An 18,045-nucleotide genomic window follows, 5' to 3' on the forward strand; every position below is an offset into this window, starting at 1 on the left:
ATTAATTTTCATTGGATCCAACCCAGACAGTATGCCTGCTTGGGACTGCACCCTGATGAGCAGTTCTTTCTTCAGGCAGGCCTTGGGGCTTGGCTGTAGAAAGGTGGGGGGGGGAGTGTTGGCTGCAAAGTTCCAGTCCTTTCCCCAGTGCTCTTGCCAGGCATGATGTGTTCCCCTTGTATGGTGCAATACTCTCTGTGAGTGATGTGGCCTCCTTGCTGGCCAAGACAGGCCACATGAGCTCGTACAACCCTGATCAGATGTCCCACCCCTGCCCACAGAAGGTGGCAAGTGGGGATCAAGTGAGAGATCATCATGGCCAGAGACAGTTTCTTTGAGCTTTGTTAAGATTTACTGGGGTTTCTCCAAGTGCTTGATAGACACTGTTTACTCCCAGAAACCTTGCTGCCATCCAGCCGTGAAATGATTGAGCAAACGGCCCTGACTTAAGGGAGCTCTTCACCATCCTTGACATCGGCTGTTCTTGCCCAGAGTTGTTAGGTAAAGGCTGTCAGGCTGGGAGTTACAACAGAGTTTGCAGACTGATCACATGTAGGGGCTTAGTACAGAGATGGGAGCATTTCTAGTTCTTTCCTCTCTTGTCCTGGAAGCCTCCTCAGTGCCCAAGCTGCACTGTACAAGACATTTGGCAGCTTGAGGAATGTTGCCTGCCTCCACTTGTCTGTCAAACATGAGAGGGAAGAGGCTGGTGCCTAAAAGACTGACCAAAGGTCTGGTTTTTTGTGGGTTTTACCTTTTCTGTGGTGGCTGAGCATAAAAAATTCAGACATCGCTGCCTTTTTTTTCATGTGTGTTAGTGTCTCAGGTGCTTGGGGAATGGATTTTATAAATACCAGTTTTAAATTAGTATTACAAAATTACTCAAATTCTTGTCAAGGGAGAAGAGGAATATAAACCTCTTTACTTGTTTTCTTCCTTGGAAGTTTGACCTCATTCTTACTTTTTATGAACACACTTCTCTTGCCAGGTATGAGTGACAGCGTCAAAGACAAATTCTCTGTTGCGTTTTCCATCGTGGGTATGTTTTCTTCGCATGCTGTTGGAAGCCTCAGCGTGTTCTTCTGTGCTGAAATCACACCCACAGTAATCAGGTGAGATTTTGGGGCCCCCCTCAAAAGATGGGGACAAAATTATCCTCATTTAATTGATAATGGGCTGTGTAACTTAACACATTGTATGGGAGGGGAAGCCCCATGTAATTGGAGACCTCACAGCAACTTGGGGGCTGCTTTTTATAGTTGCTGCAGTCAGTCTGCCAAAGCAAATGTGTGCCTGTGTATAGAGAGGCTTAGTTTTCCATGGCTCCACCTTGTGTCCCATCGTGGTGATGATGAGCAGGCCTGGCAGCACATGAATTGCAGCATGGTAGGGTCTTAAATATTCAGCTGCATCAGTTGGTGTGGCTGAACATGGTCATTGCTTCACTAACTCTGTGGGGTTTGTTCAGGCAGCGATCTGGTGAGTCTGCAGCTTGATAGTAAAAGAAAAATTACGTGAGTGTGCAGAGGAGGACATAGGTGCAAGCAATCCCTGCTTCCATAGGGCAGGTTAACCAGGACAGCTGCAGGGGTGTTTCAGTGGAAGGGAGGTGTTGAAACATGTGGTGTAAATGCCTTTGGTGCTCAGAGGTCCTCTGCAAGCCTGCCTCTCTGCCTTTATTGCAGATAAGGTTGTCTTTCTCTTCACATACAGATCTATCTTAGCAGAGGCTCAAAGTTTTTTGGAAGACGAGCACTTTCATCCTGGGAAATAGGAGAAATCAGACAAATTATCTTTGTTGGAGAGTTTCCCATAACACATCTTTGTACAGTGAGGGGTTTGTATCATTTTATACACACACTGTCACGTTTCACAGCACAAAGGTTGTGCTTCTGTGTTCTGGATTATGCTTTCAGCAATGCCACAGCAATTCAGGAGTCTGCTCCGACTCCACTGGATTTCCCAGGAATGTAGGTCATGTGGGTGGGAGGGAGAGAGAGTGGAGGAAAGAGGATATTTTTTTTTTGTCCCCTCCAAATTATATGCCTTTTCAGTAACTTTGTAAAAGTATTATTGCAAAACTGTCATCTGAGTAGCCAGAGTCTCCTTGCTCCATGGCCTTTTTTTCAGGCTATCTAAATTTGTGAATGTATTTTACGGATAACATTATTTCCACAGGAAAAGACAGTGAGCAGTGAGATTACACAGCAGCCCAAAACACTAACAGCTATTTATTTATGTGTGTGTCAATCAGTTTGGTGTTTGTATGCCTCTTTAATTTTCTCCTTGTCTCTGTGTGAAAGACACACAGATAAGGAATTGACTGTGTCAGCCAGAAGAGAATCTGCCAAGTAGGGTCAGATGTGCAGTCTGAACTTAGCAAGCTTTTTTCCCTTAAATCACTTATGTTGCTACAAGGAGGGGGAAAAAATCCTGGCTGAGAGCCAAAATTCTGCTTCCCCTGATTCTGCTGGGTAACACCAGATGAGTGACAACAGCTAGATATGCCTCAGGTTCCCTGTTTATTTAGAGAAATGATGACACTCTGCACTGCTTTGCCATCCTACCACCACGGTAAGATCCACTCAGGGTTGTAATTAGGGGGTGTAGCTCAGGACAGTGCATAAATCTGTCTCAGGCAGAGGTGTGATTAAGCTGCCTTCTGTCTTGTCTTTTGGTGGGATCTGGCTATTTCCCCATAACCTGCTCTCCAAAATGCCACCCTGAACACCCCTTAGGGGTTGGAACTAGATGATCTTTAAGGTCCCTTCCAACCCAAACCATTCTATGATACTAATATGCTTTTGGTTGGATCTCGAGGAACCTTAAGGAAAAGGAAGGCACTGGGGTTGTCTCTGGGGTTTCCCTGATCAAATCCATTATCTGCAGTCCCCCATCCCTGAGGGCAGAAAACAGCATTGCCATTACCCGGAGTAACAGTGGCATGATAGCAAACCCACAGCACCCATCCATCTCTGCTGCTCTGGTGTTGAGATGAACAGTTCCAGGTGGAGAACAGCCAGATCTTCATCACTAAGAGATGCCACCTGCTCCAGCAACATGAACTGTCCACACTGTTCCACACTGTCATGTGTCACAGAGGGGTCCTTTGGATCTGCACACTGCACCCCCATCTCCTGGCAGTAGGCAGGGGGGCTTCACCAGGAGCTACCCTTCTTTATACCAGGGTATAAAGTACAGACCTTTGTCCCAATGCTAATTAAAGCACCAAGTGTCACTGATAATCCATGTGGAATAACCCTCACACCACTACAGCCTGCATGTCTACTAAGTAGGAATAGTCTGAACAAAATACAGAATGTCCTCTCCTCATCCTCCACATACTTAGTTACTATAAAGTAACTAAGGTTCTGTTTTTTCCTCTCAGTGTCCTGCTTTTGTGCCCACACAGCCAAAGGAATTGAGAGTGGGCAGCAATGGCTGAATTAGGGTCTTTTCCCATTAGTAGCTACCTCAAGCCAAATTTCCAGTTGTTGAGGAAATTTTCCTGTCTGACCACCCAGGAGCCACTCAGCAGTCACATTCACACAGAGGGTCTGCACCAGTTCACAGCCTCTTGCCTTGGGGTCCTGCCCCCCAGAGCTCAATCTGCAGCTGACACAGAATCTTGCACACCCAGCTACCTGCACTGAATGTTTTCCTCAACACAGTGGGATGCAGGGCTGTTTACTGGGACCTGAACAAGGCCTGGCTTCCCAAAGGTGGTGCCTTGCTCCATGAGGCCAAGGGTATCCTGATGTGTTACTGAACCTCTGGCCTGGGGACTGAGTGCACAAAATGTCACTTACGTATGGGGCAGGGAAAAACTGTGGAGGTTTTCAGGGACTGACTTTGAGAAGTGGCTGAACTGACTGGGCAAAGCCTGGAAAACCTGGTCTGATTTTAGTGCAGGAGGCTGAAGCAGGTGCTCTCCCAAAGTCTCCTTTAACCTGGGCATCTCTCTGGCTCTCTTGTACTCTGAGCCATGCCATGTGTTGACCCATTTGCTCAATGTAGTCATGGCTGTCCAAGGACAGGATTAACAATTCTCTGCTCTCCTGAGGAGTGCTTAGAAGGCCCTTCCCTTAGGATGTCAGTGAGGATGTCTTGCTACTCTCTGGAAAAACACTGAGGTAGCAAGCAAGGAAATTCTACCCCATGAACAAGCAGGACCTTTCTGAGGACAAAATTTTGAACCAAGGTCCCTTTGCAATTTGCCCACATTGGGACCATGAACCTCCTGCAAACCATCCCTCCCCACTGTCAGTGGGTGAGCAGGGGTTGGGGAAGTGACCCTGATCCATCATCCACGGGGCCATGCCATGGGAAAGTCCCCAACAGCAGCCACTGGCAGGCAGAAGTGTGAGTGAGAAAGCTGGGACTCACTGTGGGTGCCAGCAGCCCTTACACTCCCTCTTCAGGCTCCACTCTGCATCTGGAGAGTGTTTGAAGCACAGACGGTGGCCCCTGCCATGGAGGACCTCGTGCTGATGAGGAGCAATGCCCCAAAGCACTCAGAATGTTTTTCTTTTCCACCTGCTGCCCCTTGTCACCTGCAAAAACTGTGAATCATGAGGGTGCTGCCTCTCTTGCCCTGTGGCTGTTTTCCTGATGTGCAAGGAAACAACAAAAAATTCCTGACAGTATTTTCAGTTTTCTCCTTTTTTTTTTTTTTCCCCTTTCACATTTTCACATCTGTAATGTAGTTAGAACACTTAACAAAATGTACTTTCAAGCCTTCTTCTGCCAGGTTTTGATGGCACTGGAAAAAGTAATGCCTACTCTAATTACTGACGTCATATGGAAAAACTTCTTTCCCCCCTGCAAATCTGAAGCCACTTGACCCATAGATGACAGAGCCGTCTTTGTTGTTGCCTTTTCCCATTTTCTTTCAGCTTGCTTGATGTCCTTCTACAGCAGCATTTAAAACTCACCTCAGGTCCTTCTCAGGGGGGTTGAGATACAATTTAGCCATAGCAATCACTGATGTAAATGAGCCAGGCTTTTGTTGCTCCAGGGCCAGCTTGGAGAGAGATTTGCCATGCATTTGGGACTGGTTGTGTCAATTACTCATGTGAGTGTATTAATGAAGTTGCAGGGAGGCCAGTTGCACAATAGTTGCATTCAGCTGGGTTTCTAAATTGCCATCAGAAAGCTGGCAAGTTTTTAATAAGGGCTTTTGCAGCATTTGGGGAAGTCCCTGTTGTCTGTGAAAGATGCTCTGCTGTGTCTGAAGAACTGGAACATATGTGAATTTTTGATCCAGTCACTGTCCCAAGAGCATCTTTTGAAAACTATGTTTGCTGTCCTTTGGCTGTCAAGTAAGCAGCAGTGGGTTTTGGAAAGGATTGAGTGAAGATTAGCTTTAACATGGTGGTTGGCTGAGTGAATTTGGCATTCATAGGTTTATGGTACATTGATTTCTAGTGTGCTTAATAGTCAGTGAAACTGGTTTTTCCCAAGTATTTGACGTAAAGCAGTCCATTTGCCTTCTGCAAGTTGTCTTCTGTAAGAGTCAGCTTTTGCTGATAGTAACAGCTCTGCATTGGGCTAGGAACTGAGCACCTGAGCCCCTCTGATCTCCAGAGGGTTTGGGAATAGAAGGCATTTCCCAGAGGAAGTGCAGGAAGCGTCTTACTCACACAGGCTTGGTAGGCAAGCAGGGTGCCAGTGATTAAACTTACAGGGAGATCTCCCTCTGCAGGCAGCAGGGTCTTTGGAAGATAAAGGACAAGACGCCACTCTGACAGATTTCGTTAAAATGATTCATTTAAGGGTGACACTGCTGGCCCGAGACCTCAGTCATGCCACAGCAGGAGGGAATGGCCTGCCCCAGAGAAACACCCGCAGTGCCACTTCTGTGTGGGGTCACCCAGCAGGGACAGACCCGGTATTGTGAGGTGTGCCAGGCCTGCCTGCACCAAGGCCTGCAGAGATGCTGATGAGCAAGACAAGGAATTGCAAGAGAGTTTGCTTGCATAGCCAAATGTCAGGAGAGACTACTGAATTGGTCTTTCACAAGCAGCTTCTGTGCCTCTAGCTGGAGGAAGATGAGTCTCTTTTTACACTTTCTTTTTTCCTGAAAATTACGCATTTTATTACATCATCAGTGTGTTGAGAAGTTCCAGCCACAACATGATTTTGTGTAGAAAATGTTTCAGCACTCAATATTTGGTATAATGGATCGAGGCAGTGGCTTGTAAAGTCTGATCTCCTGCCTCCACTGCTGAATGGTGCCAGATACTTTAGAGGCAGCCAAAATTGACTTCTGCACTTACTGTTCATTGGTGGGTCTTGTGTAAGTGGAGAAGGCTGGCATGCTAAGCAAGATCTGGTTTTCCCTCACTGAATGTGGGAATATTTGGAACTGGGAGTACTTTAGAGTGCTGTCTACACACTCACATGGTAAATCTTCTTCTTATGTGGGGGCAGTTAAATGGGTGTGAAATGATACTTGAGTGTAATTGTTTTCCCCTCTGCTTCTGTTTGCAGGGGAGGCGGGCTGGGGCTGGTCCTGGCCAGCGCAGGCTTTGGCCGCTTGACCGCCCCCATCATGGAGCTCCACAACCAGAAAGGCTACTTCCTCCACCACGTCATCTTTGCCTGCTGCACACTCATCTGCATCATCTGCATCCTGCTGCTGCCAGAGAGCAAGAACCAGAACCTGCCTGAGAACATCCCGGATGGGGAACATTACACTCGGCAGCCCCTCCTGCCACACAAGAAGGGGGAGCAGCCCCTGCTCCTGACAAACTCTGAACTCAAGGATTACTCTGGCCTCCATGACTCAGCAGCTGTGAGTGACGGCATCTCGGAGAACACCACTGCCAACGGGATGAAGTCGATGTAACTGGGTGGATTTTTTTCCTTCTCCTTTTTTTTTATTATTTTATTTCCCGTTCTTATATTTCTTCTCTTCCTTTTGTATTTTATTTGATGCTGTTGTGCAGGAGGAGTAGCACTTTGGGCAAAGGTGTTTTGCACAGATTTTACAAACCAGTGATGGAGCAGACACAAACTCTGCTACTAAAGCAAATTTTGGCATCTTCAACAGTTGTGCAGATTACTCTTGAAAAAGTTTTGGGCAAAAAGACTCATTTGAGAAAAGACCTGGCTGGCGGTAGCCCTTCAGAACTCTTTTTTTCCTGCCATTAAATATGTATATTTATTTTGATTTATTCTCAAGAAGCACTTTATTTCCTTTTCCTTTCATAGATCACAAAAATGAAGCCATCTTATAAGAGGTGCAGCCATTCCAAGAAAGAAACCGTGGGGGGAGGGGGAGTGTTGTTTTCTGTTTTGTTTTTGTGTTTCTTTAAAGGAAAGAGGGATCCACTGCAAAGTTGAATTGACTTAAGACTTGTGCAACATTCTTCTGCCTGTCTAGAAAGTCCAAGTGCCCAGATTGCCTGCTGTGTTTGTATACACTAAAAAAAAAAGAAAAAAAAAGAAGAAAAAGCAAAGAAAACCTGTTGTGACTCAAGCTCTGACTGCATTTTAGGCAGCTTATATTTGTCTTTATAGCTCATGTGCACTTAAAAGTTACTTTCTAAATTAGTCCTTTTTTGTTTTCACGGAATGCATTGAAGAAAATCCTACCCAAACAAGCTGATTTTTCAATGAGAATCAGCCTTCTGCATTTTAAGAGTATATTAATCTATTTTAGGTGGTTGCCACTGGTCTTTAATAGTTACGTAGATGATGCAAATGGTTTGACTAATGATGCAAAAATGAATTTTGCCAAGAATGGCTATAATTATCAGGAGGCCCAGGATCTCTGACTGCTCCAGGAAAAGACCATAGACCAGCAGGGATAAAGAGGAAGGAGGATGGGCAATGACCTGTACCTTTTTTCCAAAAGGCAGCACAGCAGGGATTTCTGCTCCTGGGAAATGACTGTCCTGGTATTGTCTTAAGTGTTTTTAGAACAAGGGTTTGGGTTTTCAATTTAAGTGGACAAACTGCTTAAATGACTGTTGGAAAGGAATGAATTTATAGCCTGTGAATAATGACTTACTCAGCTGTCTTGGGCTCTTAGAGATGTGTTCTGGTTCTGACCCAAGAATATACAATGAACTCACCCTCATTTTCCCCACTTTCCCAACTGTTCTTGTAAGATTTTAGTTCAGGAAAAAAGTTTACTTAAATTGGATCGATTCTACACAAAGTGAACATCCAGTTTACCTCCTGCTGTGCAGATGGCACTTTGATAGTGGCCACTTGACTTCCCTCCTCCAGCCCCCAAACCAACTATTTCCTTTGGCCATTGGCTTTTGGTTCTCACTCAAGAGAATATCGTGAGAATCTAGTTCAGTGCAAGGACTCTGTAAACAAACGGCTTTCTTGCATTGTAGTTAACCCCCCCTGTTCTCCCTCCCTCTTTTCCTTTCTCACTCAGGCTATCCATTAGTGATTGCTCGGTAGTGCAGACGTTCAAACAGAGCAGCAGGATGTCAATGTTGTACTGAGTGTCCATATGATTGCCACTTTGTTTGATGTACATCTTGCGTTCATATGCAGGGGAAGTGCTCATTTTGCACTTTCCTCCTCTACCTTCCCTTCCCCTTCCTCCCTTGCTGTATATATTGTCGATTAACTGCTGTACCTAACGATTTCCATCCTCCATTAGGCTGCCGATGTCCTCTTACAGTCCCCAATAAATCAGAGATCCAAGCTCCCCGGCAGGCCATGCAGTAAAGTAGCACAGCCTCAGATGCTAACGGATGCAAGGGGACAGGTAGACCTGCAGAAGCGACAGAGGTGGTTGTGTTCAGAGTAACAATGTTGTCCTAAAGCTGCTAATTTCCACAGAGGATGATGTGGACATTTGGGTTCTTCTTGAGCCTGGTAAGAAACACTGGACCAGTTGATGGTAGTTTCGCCCAGAGTTACACTACTGGTTTTTTTCAGCTTTGCTAGACTTGCTGTGACAGCAAGAGCCTGATCTTCCTTACACTCAAGTTTTATTGTCAGGCTTGAGTGCAGCTGCTTCTTTTTGTTCTGTGCCAAGACCTTTGCAGTCTGTGTTCACCTGAGGAAAGAACCCCGCCCTTCCCCACTTGTGCAGTATTCACGTGCCAAATTTGTGCAATACTTCTTGCCTTCGATGCGAGATGCTTGTCGCAAGCCACACACATTCGGGGATGAAAAAAAGGGGTTCATGACAAAAAATTGAAGAAGCAAAACAAGGCTTCAGGGAAGAGAAAAAGGGCCTGAGAGCGGAGAAGGTGCAAGAGCAGAGGCAGAAAGCAGCGTCCTGCCATCCAGCGTGCTGTGGAGCCAGTGGCTCCTTCCTTCATGATCTTCTTCATGGCCCGTGTGCTCAAGCTGCGGTACAGCTCTTGCAGACCATCCACAAGCCTATAAACCCGGCTGCTTCCAGCACTGTCAGTGGTCCTGGTGAGCTCACCGCTGTTGTCCACAGCGCTTTATTGTTTCCTATTCTGGTGGTTGCTCTCTGATGACAGACAGGCACAGGGAAAAGAATAGTTGTTTAAACATGTCAACATTTAGATAGTACATACACTAGGTGACAGGAACATGCAGCAATTTTTTTTTTTTTAAGAAAAAAATCTTATGAAGTTGATTTGATTTGCTGCTTTTTCAGTTTTTTGCTTGAAACCAGGTAGTCGGTACTGATCTGCAATGAAGGGAGCCCCAGCTTCTCTAGTTGGTCTGGCCCTCTGCCTCTGTCATAACAATAAAGCAAAAACTAATTTCCTGCCTTGGCAGTTCCAGTTTTGCTCCTTTTCCTGAAAACATGAACACTTCTGCGATGATTATGTTCTTCCACACATGTTCATGGAGTTGGAAAGCTTTCACTAAACCTATCTTGTATGGAGGAGTCAGGTACCAGGTGATGCAGCAGGGCAGAAGGGAAGCATGGGGATGCTTGCTCTGCCTTGTCAAGTCCTGCAGCAGGACAGGGCTCTCAGCTGGGGTCCCAGCCTACTGCACCATTGGCTCCTTGGCCATGTCTCCTCTGCAGCCATCACCAGGAAAGGCTTTTCTCAGGCGGCTCTTTCTGGCCACCACAACAGGGGAAGCAGTCCAAGCTGTCTTGTCCGTTTTTGGCCTTTTTCTGTGAACCTTCAGTAACCTCTAAGCCCATCAGTAGATTTTTCTTTGGGTTTACCATTTAAGGGCTTTCTCCATCTTTGTAAGTTCAAACAAAAATGTGAAGTGACATTATGCTTGATCTTGGGGGGTTTGTCCCCCTTTTAAGGTTTCAGTACTGCTTTTGTTGCCAGACACACTGCAAATGGATAACGACAGTCACCTGTTTGCAAGTGCTTTGTGGCCACTCTGAAAGGGGGTTGTGTGATTTACTTTTGGGTTTCACTTAGCAGGCTTTTTTTGTTGTCATTCTTTTTAGTGCAAGTATTCTACTCAACTGTTGCCACTTCCTGGAGCCAAACACTTTATTGGTCACCAAATTGGAAGCAGAAGTGCCATTAACTGAACTCTGTGAATGTCAAGTCAAGTTGCGCCTGTAGCTGGCACATAAGACAACACTATTGAGTGGGGGGATGATCTCCCCCACTGTAACTTTTTTTTATTTTATTTTATTTCTTAAGAAAAAAATGAAATTACAAACCTCATTTTAAATGTATTGTGTAAAATGTTTTGGGAAAGGAGTACGGTGTGTTTTGTCTAGTGGGTGAGATCTCCCTCCCCATTTCAGTTTCTGATGAAGTTTTAAAGAATCGTGTTACTGTATGTTTTGATCATGAATAGTCTGGTGGTGCTTCCTCATAGCACAAGCTTAAATCACGTACTGAAAACAGTCTTACAAGCTAAATGTCTGCATGATGTTACATCTGTTGTACCTACTGAGAAGAACTTTGTATGTAAATGTACAGAATAAAATGACGTTGTCCCATTAGTTTGTTCTCCCTGATCTGGCTCCCTTGCAGTGACTTCTCAAACACCAAGCAGCAGCTGCTGCCTCAGCACACAGCCCTACCCTGCTCTACAAACAGAATGAGCTGTTTGTAAATTAGGCTAATTAAAGCAGCACATTGATTTGCAACTAATTATCCTTTATAGTCAATTACAGAAGCATAGTTGACTCTGTTTCCTGGGTGGTGTAAATTAGAAAGAAAATACCCTTCAACAGTTGCTTTTTGCTATTCTGATCTTGAACTGTGGCCAAGGACAGGCAGCTGTTCCCACCAGGTAAGGAGGGGCCCTCTGCACTCACACCAAATCTGACACATTGATGCCACTGGGGTTTCTAACCCTTTTGGACCAGAGAAATCAGCAGCAGTTGAGCTTTCTACAGCAGCAGCCTCCCAGTTAGTTTTTAATTGCTGATTGTGGCACCACAGCAAGGTAAATTCATCACTTTTCTGTAGGTGCTTAGGACAGTTGTCTAGCAGCAGCACTAGCAGTTTCAGTTTGTATCAGAAGCTGATGCTTGTGCTTGAGTCAAAGCTCAACTCAGAAAGAAAAAAAAAAATAACCTGGGTAGTTAACTCCTAGCTGCCATCTCATTAGACAAAACAGCTCATGGATCTGCCTTCGAAAGGATACCCATCCTACCTGAAAGCAAGTCCAGGGATGAAGCAGCAGGATGTTTTTCACTGGTGGTCATGGTAGTAGACCTCTCTGATTTTATGTATATGCTCAATTTACATCTGATGCACTTTTAGCAGCCTGACAGAGTTATCTATTACTCCAGAAGTCAACTGGTGCTTTTTCCTTCTATGTAGTCCTCAGGGATGCAAAAATAACCTTTGTGAAACCCTGCCACTGTTCTTAGTGCCCAAGGGATGGAAGGAAATCCAGTGTTTAGCACCAGTACTACAACCAAGAGGGGCTAAAAGGAGAAAAGTAACACTCATGTCACAGCTTTACCATACAAAAATGTGGGGTTTCTTTATTTGAACACTAAAAGCTGCTATATTATGTTCAGTGCTAGTACATAATAGATTAATTCTACAGATAGCATCTGGAACTGATTTCCCATCGGATGCCAGTCCTGCGTGCAGGCCAGACACCACGGGCACTTTTACAATGATCATCATCCATTGCAGCATCTATTTGCTATCCTACTTAGCAGGGTAGCAAAAAAAAAAAAAATTTTGCTTTGAAATTGAAAATTCAAATTCTGTTTGAAAAAAAAATTCAAGCCAAGTGTATCTATATTTAATAATAACCACAATTCAATCAAGATAATAAAATAATACAAAAGAAATATACTAACTTAATGTCAGTGTGAAAATTGCAATCAGTTTTTCTGAAACAAAACCTTCATCTTCTTTTACAGTGATGTGCAGTCAGAACTTCTCTGGAAAAGCTGTCATTTCTTCTTTGATCCTGTTTTCTATGAGTAAGGTGAAATTGCTGTCTGTGTTTTGAAGGTTGTAGCTGACAAATATCTGCTTTTTCGTCTTGCTGGCTAAAACACAAAACAGAGTAGTCAGCCACAGTTTATTCTTATATAAAAGTGATGATGGTATTTGAGCAAGCCTCTTAAAAAGCTGCATCATGTAGATTTCTAAGATGATGTTCTCCACTCCTGCTGTGCTGAGTGCAGTTATAAAGGAATAGCAGAACAAGTCCCTGACCATTGGGGTATTGGGCAAGACTTTGCACATCACAGAAGTGAACAATGTAAGACTGGTGACTGTCAAGTTGTTTTTGACGGGACGCAAGACACTATTAGTCACTGGAAAGCCTAGCAGTGCTTTTAGTGGATTTTTGGACACTTCTTAAATATCTTACATTGTAAGTGAAACCACAGACTGTACTGGACTCTTAGCACTGAAATTCAGAGCTGGTAAAATCTGTGCTGTGTAAAACATTAGAGGGAAAGCACACAAGAAAGTGATTTGGCCCCAATTAATTAAGTTCTGTTTTATTATGAACCCCTTAAAAGGCCCCAAAAAGCTATGCACCAGTTCTGTCAATTTTGCTTACTTTAAACTTTATTCACAGTGTCCATGAATGCTCCAAGAGGCTGGAGAGCTTTGGCTGAACATGATGAAGCCAAGCACAAGTTCCAGGCTAGTGTAATGACAAGTACCTAGAGAGAGATGCTACAAAATTAAGAGCTGCTTTCCATGACAGAGCTAATTAACAGTGACAAATAAACCTGTCCAGTGGGACAAGAAGACTTAATTATCAGAGTAGAAGAGATAACACCAAGAAGTGTTTTATAAATAAAATGGCATCCTACTTAGATTTTACCACAGTAATATAGCAAATTTGTGGCTCTCCTTATATATTACTGAAATTCAACTTTGTGAAAAATGTAAGCACCATATAGGAAAAATAGGAACTAAATTTAAATTGAGTTGTGTAAAATAGAATACAAAAAACAGTATTTGGGTCACGAGATATTCTTGTCAGGGAATGAGCTGGGAGCTAATGATCCCAGACACAAAGCAGACTGTTCTGCTGAATATTCAAAAATATCATCTGAATTTTTAAAACTTCAAAATAGAGACATTGGGGCTTCTAAGATCTCAACCCTTCTTAAATAGGAAACTAAATAGTTAACTACAGAAAACCCATATATATGTATGTATGTACGTATAAAATGTAGTTAAACAACTCCTTAGAGGCATTTTCATTATGCAAATGAATTTACTATTATTTTCCATTCTAACAGGTTACCATCTTCCTGACTCAGTAAGTAGAGCTGCTTCTGAAATGCAAGGACTCATTTGCCTTTTAAGACTTGGCACTACAAAATGCTGATATAATGCAGCGTGGTGCTCTGATTGCAAAAATTAGCACCTGGCACTAGATTTTTGTGGTATAAAGCAGCATGTTTTGTAAGCACTAGTGCTTCATCATCGTGCCCTCAATGAATGCAATGCTAATTCTGAACTAATTAATACCATTATCCTAGCTAACAAAACTATACAGCGCACTGCAGTGTCAAAACTCAACTCCTTAATTATGTTTGCCTATAGTCTCTGGGATGCTGTTCCAGTTCCCAGGAACAGTGTGAATCTGCGAATCCCTCTGGGCTGCCTGTGCCAAGGACCTCTGCTCCCAGGGCTGTGCCCTGGCTCTGAGGGGCAGTGGGACCTTTTCTGTCCCCGCTTCCTGAGGATTCAGTTGGACATGTGCACTCTTGTGGAAAGGACAAAAGAGGGCAGATCTTATGCCTCCATGGAAGACCATCTGCAACTTCAGAGTAAAGCAGAAAACTGTAAAGGACAAGGTTAACCTAAAAAGCCCTCCAGCAGGTCTGCTTCCTATGCAGCCTGGTCAATAACCCCTGTTCCACTGGCTCTTCAAAGTGGAGAAAAAACATCCTTGACAGCCATTGTCTGGGATATGCTGAATGCCAGGAGAAAACTACAGCAGCACAGATCCATTCCTACAACTTCATGTACAGGGCAAAGGCCCAAATCAAAGCTTGGAGAGGAGCCCAGCGGGAGCAGAAGAGGAAGAACAAGTGTTAGGTCTAAGTTTGTAAACTATTCATGCTGCAAAAGAGGTGGTGGAAATGAACAGCGCCCAGCTGAGAAATACTCAAGGAAGAGGTTGATGTGATCTTCACCAAGAATCTGCCAGTCCCCACAGAAGGAAGATTGGCACTAATCAGTACTAATCAGACATGGCACTAATCAGTACTGCAGCTGAAAGCACTGTGATTTCAGGATATGCAGGTGAGGGAGGCACTAATGGACAAGGACTTCCTCAAGAATTGGCCTCCAGCATCCTAAGGAAACAATCTTAGAATTCGGGTTTATTGACTAGTGAGACACATCTTGTGCCAAAGCAATCAGGCAGAGTGCTGGGCAACAGTCCCTGCACCTCATACAAGCAGATATAAATAGATACATGTAGAAAGGGGAATAGGAATGAGGCATATGTGTCTTCAGCAACAGAAGAGAAAAAAAATCGGAAATAAGGAAGGAGATAGAGCCAATACACGAAATGCAGCTGTCATGGCTAGGACCCCTACCAAGCTATAAAGAAAACAAAAGGACAATGTGTGCACTGATGCACAGCAGCACTGAAACTCCTGCTCCAGGACAGGAAACCTGACATTGCAGGAACACATGGCAGATGATGGAATGCAACTGGCAAGTATAAGAAATGGAAATAGTTATGTGCAAATGGCATTGCATGCTAGTCCTGTCAGTGCCTGTGAAGACAAGAAACTGCGCGGAAAAAATGGTGACAAGCATGGGGGAGGGGAAGGGGGGGAGGGAAAAACTGCCTGCCTGAAGGTTACCACATGTCAGGATGGTTAAAAAGGCTACCTCGGAAGTACAACTACAAGCCAGACTTGGCTGTGAATAGCATCCCTGCTATTACAGATTTTGTGAGAGTAACAAGGATTTAAGTTCCCAGAGGAAAACTAAACACAAATATCAGCAAAGCTGGGTATTTCTAGCTGAGATGGAACACAGATTCCCTTACCAAGCACTTTGTGAAACAAAGACACAGGGATGCTTGTTGATGATCTTGCAGATCCGCTGGTCTCAGGATAAATAAATAAATAGATAAATAAATAAATTTGGACTAAGTGACCATGAGTTGACCTAAACTGCTGGACTGACAAAAGCCAGATTAAGTACTAAGGTGTGGGATTTCAGAAAGATGTATTTCTTTTCTCAGAAGCTCAAGTGAAGAGGAAGCACAAAATTATTCAAAGCCAGAAATGTATTATTGACTTTCCCCTTTGAACCAAAGGTGAAAAAGCTCTATAGGCCTTCCTCAAAATAATATACCTTAAGCAGGATCGCACAAGCAAGAACGGTATATATAAATAACATGAAAGGGGCTGACTAGCAAGGAAACCTGCAACCCAGTGGATAGATGGCACAGATACAGAGGAAGATGGCCCAAAAGGCTAGCTGGGCCACAGCTGGCTCAGAAGTTTAAGATGAGATAACAAAAGACACCTACAGGCACAAAGACAGAGAAAATCGGAAGGTGCATTATACTCCAAGGATAAAGAGTAACCTATACACCAGTGCCAGGCAACAGTATCAGTTCTCAGTAACAAAGCACAGGAAATTAGTAATGGAAATAATGAAAGCACCTTAAGGAAAAAAAAAAAAAGAAAAAAGACAGCAAAAGTGAGACGACTCACTAGAATAAAAGTCAAGTGACTCAGGCAGCCTCTGTCCTAGAACAATGAGAGAATTAATGGAAGAAATGGCAAGTTATTATGAACTTCTGCTATGACACATGTAATAAATCTTTAAAGAGTGAAGATAGCAAGCACATGTACAAAAATCCCAAAAGGAATGTGGGAATCACAAAGATAACTTAGAGCTGTCAGCTGGGCCCCAATGCTACACAGAAGATTAGAGCAAGATTCAAAAGAAACGAGTGACAAGGAGACCAAATGGAAAGTGGACTAAACTATTACACTTTATCCAAAGTAAATCCTCTCTGACTACATTTTTACTAACTGACTTCCTAAGGATAAGGCACTAATTACAGATAAAGAAATCATGTTATCCAGTACCCCATAAAATTATTGCTTAAAGCGGAAAGGCTTGAACTCAGTGTGTAAAGAAAATGGTGCCACCAGGGTCGACTAAAACAGTGTTTATTAAAAGAGAAGTTATTGTGAAGAAGAAAAGATACTAGTACTGTTTTTCAAAGATCAGTCTTGTGAGCAACCCCTTTTTATATGTGGCCGTGGAGGAGAAGTAGGTGTAGACTCATGGAAGTGCCTGACAATACAAACTCAGGACATACTGCCTGAAATGGAGATCAGCACACAGATCATTAATAATTCTGTGGCCTTTCCAACTGAAACAGAAGACGTAAGGTGAGATTGAGCAGCTCAGCATGTTGCTTTTAAAACCTGGTAAGAAGCACATCAGCAGTTCACCAGTTGGAGCTGCATCAGCCACTGGTGGGTGATGATGAGCAACCAGCATGACACAGCTGTCAGAGCTGTGAAGGTGCTAGGATGCATTAGGCCGTGTATTTTTAATCTTTTTAGTACGGACATGGGAGTTTGCAAGCTGTCATTAAGATTCAGGATTTCAGCGACTGCAGTAGGTGTAGCATGCTACACGTGATTGAAAAGGAGGCATCCCGAGTGGTGCCCTTTAGGGTCAGTCAGATCAAGCACAGCCATCTGTGAGACAACCCTGGACTTCCCAGGCCAGAACTTCTTGGAATGTGGGGGCTAAAAGGTGCTAGATGTGATGAGGACTGGCTTCATCTTAGGTAAAATGCACGTGCCTGGCATGACGGCCACCTCGCCCGCAGCACGGCAGTGTCACAGGTTTATAGAGAGGAGGTCACTTGAAACTCAACTCCACAGGTGCAGCATGTGCTGCCCCTGCCTCGCACCCACAGCCAGGATAAGGATATTAAATAATTCCCTCTTGATAGTGCACAACACGCCAAGGCCGCTGACTCTGGTGCCGCAGACTCATACACGGAAGGAAAAAAAAAAAGGAATCGGTGGATTGGATGGAGGCTGCCGCAACCTGCAGCAGTGGAGGCTCTGCGCCCACCCAGCCGGGGCTGGTGGCTCAGGGCCACCAGAGAGGCACGGCCCGGTCCCGACCCGCCGGGGCGGCTCCCCCGCACCCCCGCCCGCCCGGCCGCCGCGCCCGCACCTACCCAAGCGCTGCGCCAGGCAGGAGGAGGCGGTGTCCGAGGGGTCCCCCAGGAGCGAGGCGGCCACCGGGATGCTGTCCTGCAAGCGGAGCACAGCACAGGGCACGGCTTAGTCCCGGCAGCGCGGGTTAGGGGCGGCGGGGCCACCCCCCAGCGCCGCGGGGCTCCGAGTGGCGGCCGGGACCCCGGCAGCGACACTCACACGGGGGCTGCACATGGCGACGGCCAGGCTGGCGAGGGCGGGCGCAGCGCCCACCCAGAGGAAGAGCGAGTCCCGCAGCCGCATGGCGTGGAAGTGCACCCGCTGCTCGCCCAGCTGCCCGCTGAAGTCGTGCAGGGCGATGCCGCCCGCCGCCGCGCCGCCGCCCGCCGCCTCCATCGCCGCTCCTCCCGGCGCGGCCGGGCCCGAACACGCAAGGCCCGAGCGGGAGGCCGAGCCCGGCCCGCCCCGCGGCCCCGGGGAGGCGGCGCTCGCCCCGCTCT

At 45.2% G+C, this 18,045-nt stretch overlaps 2 protein-coding genes across 2 annotated transcripts in view; one reads left to right on the top strand and one right to left on the bottom strand.

Annotated features, from left to right (window-relative positions):
* SLC22A23 (solute carrier family 22 member 23) overlaps window positions 1-10,883 on the top strand; it is a 110,856-nt gene extending 99,973 nt beyond the window's left edge. Inside the window, 2 exon segments of the mRNA XM_042049205.1 lie at window positions 989-1,112; window positions 6,493-10,883. Of these exon segments, the coding sequence (XP_041905139.1) occupies window positions 989-1,112; window positions 6,493-6,850 (482 nt within the window). The 3' untranslated portion in view covers window positions 6,851-10,883.
* Window positions 10,884-11,854: 971 nt separating this feature from the next.
* PSMG4 (proteasome assembly chaperone 4) lies at window positions 11,855-18,024 on the bottom strand. The gene is made up of 3 exons (XM_042049206.1): window positions 17,765-18,024; window positions 17,566-17,641; window positions 11,855-12,403 (listed from the first exon to the last, which is right to left on the bottom strand). The coding sequence occupies exons 1-3, from the start codon at window positions 17,939-17,941 to the stop codon at window positions 12,282-12,284; spliced, it is 375 nt and encodes a 124-aa protein (XP_041905140.1). The 5' UTR covers window positions 17,942-18,024; the 3' UTR covers window positions 11,855-12,281.
* Between the last annotated feature and the right edge of the window lie 21 nt (window positions 18,025-18,045).

Source organism: Corvus kubaryi, unplaced genomic scaffold (genome assembly GCF_017639235.1).
Source record: "Corvus kubaryi isolate FWS band 111438036 unplaced genomic scaffold, C.kubaryi_AGA036_p1.0 69, whole genome shotgun sequence".
NCBI classification, from domain to species: domain Eukaryota; kingdom Metazoa; phylum Chordata; class Aves; order Passeriformes; family Corvidae; genus Corvus; species Corvus kubaryi.

Excerpts from the sequence above, each read along its gene's own strand:
- PSMG4 (XM_042049206.1), bottom strand. The coding sequence starts at position 17,941 with ATGGAGGCGGCGGGCGGCGGCGCGGCGGCGGGCGGCATCGCCCTGCAC. Across the intron at positions 17,642-17,764 it reads TCGCCATGTGCAGCCCCCGT|GACAGCATCCCGGTGGCCGC; the intron begins GTGAGTGTCGCT and ends CTCCGCTTGCAG. Across the intron at positions 12,404-17,565 it reads CTGCCTGGCGCAGCGCTTGG|CCAGCAAGACGAAAAAGCAG; the intron begins GTAGGTGCGGGC and ends TTTGTGTTTTAG.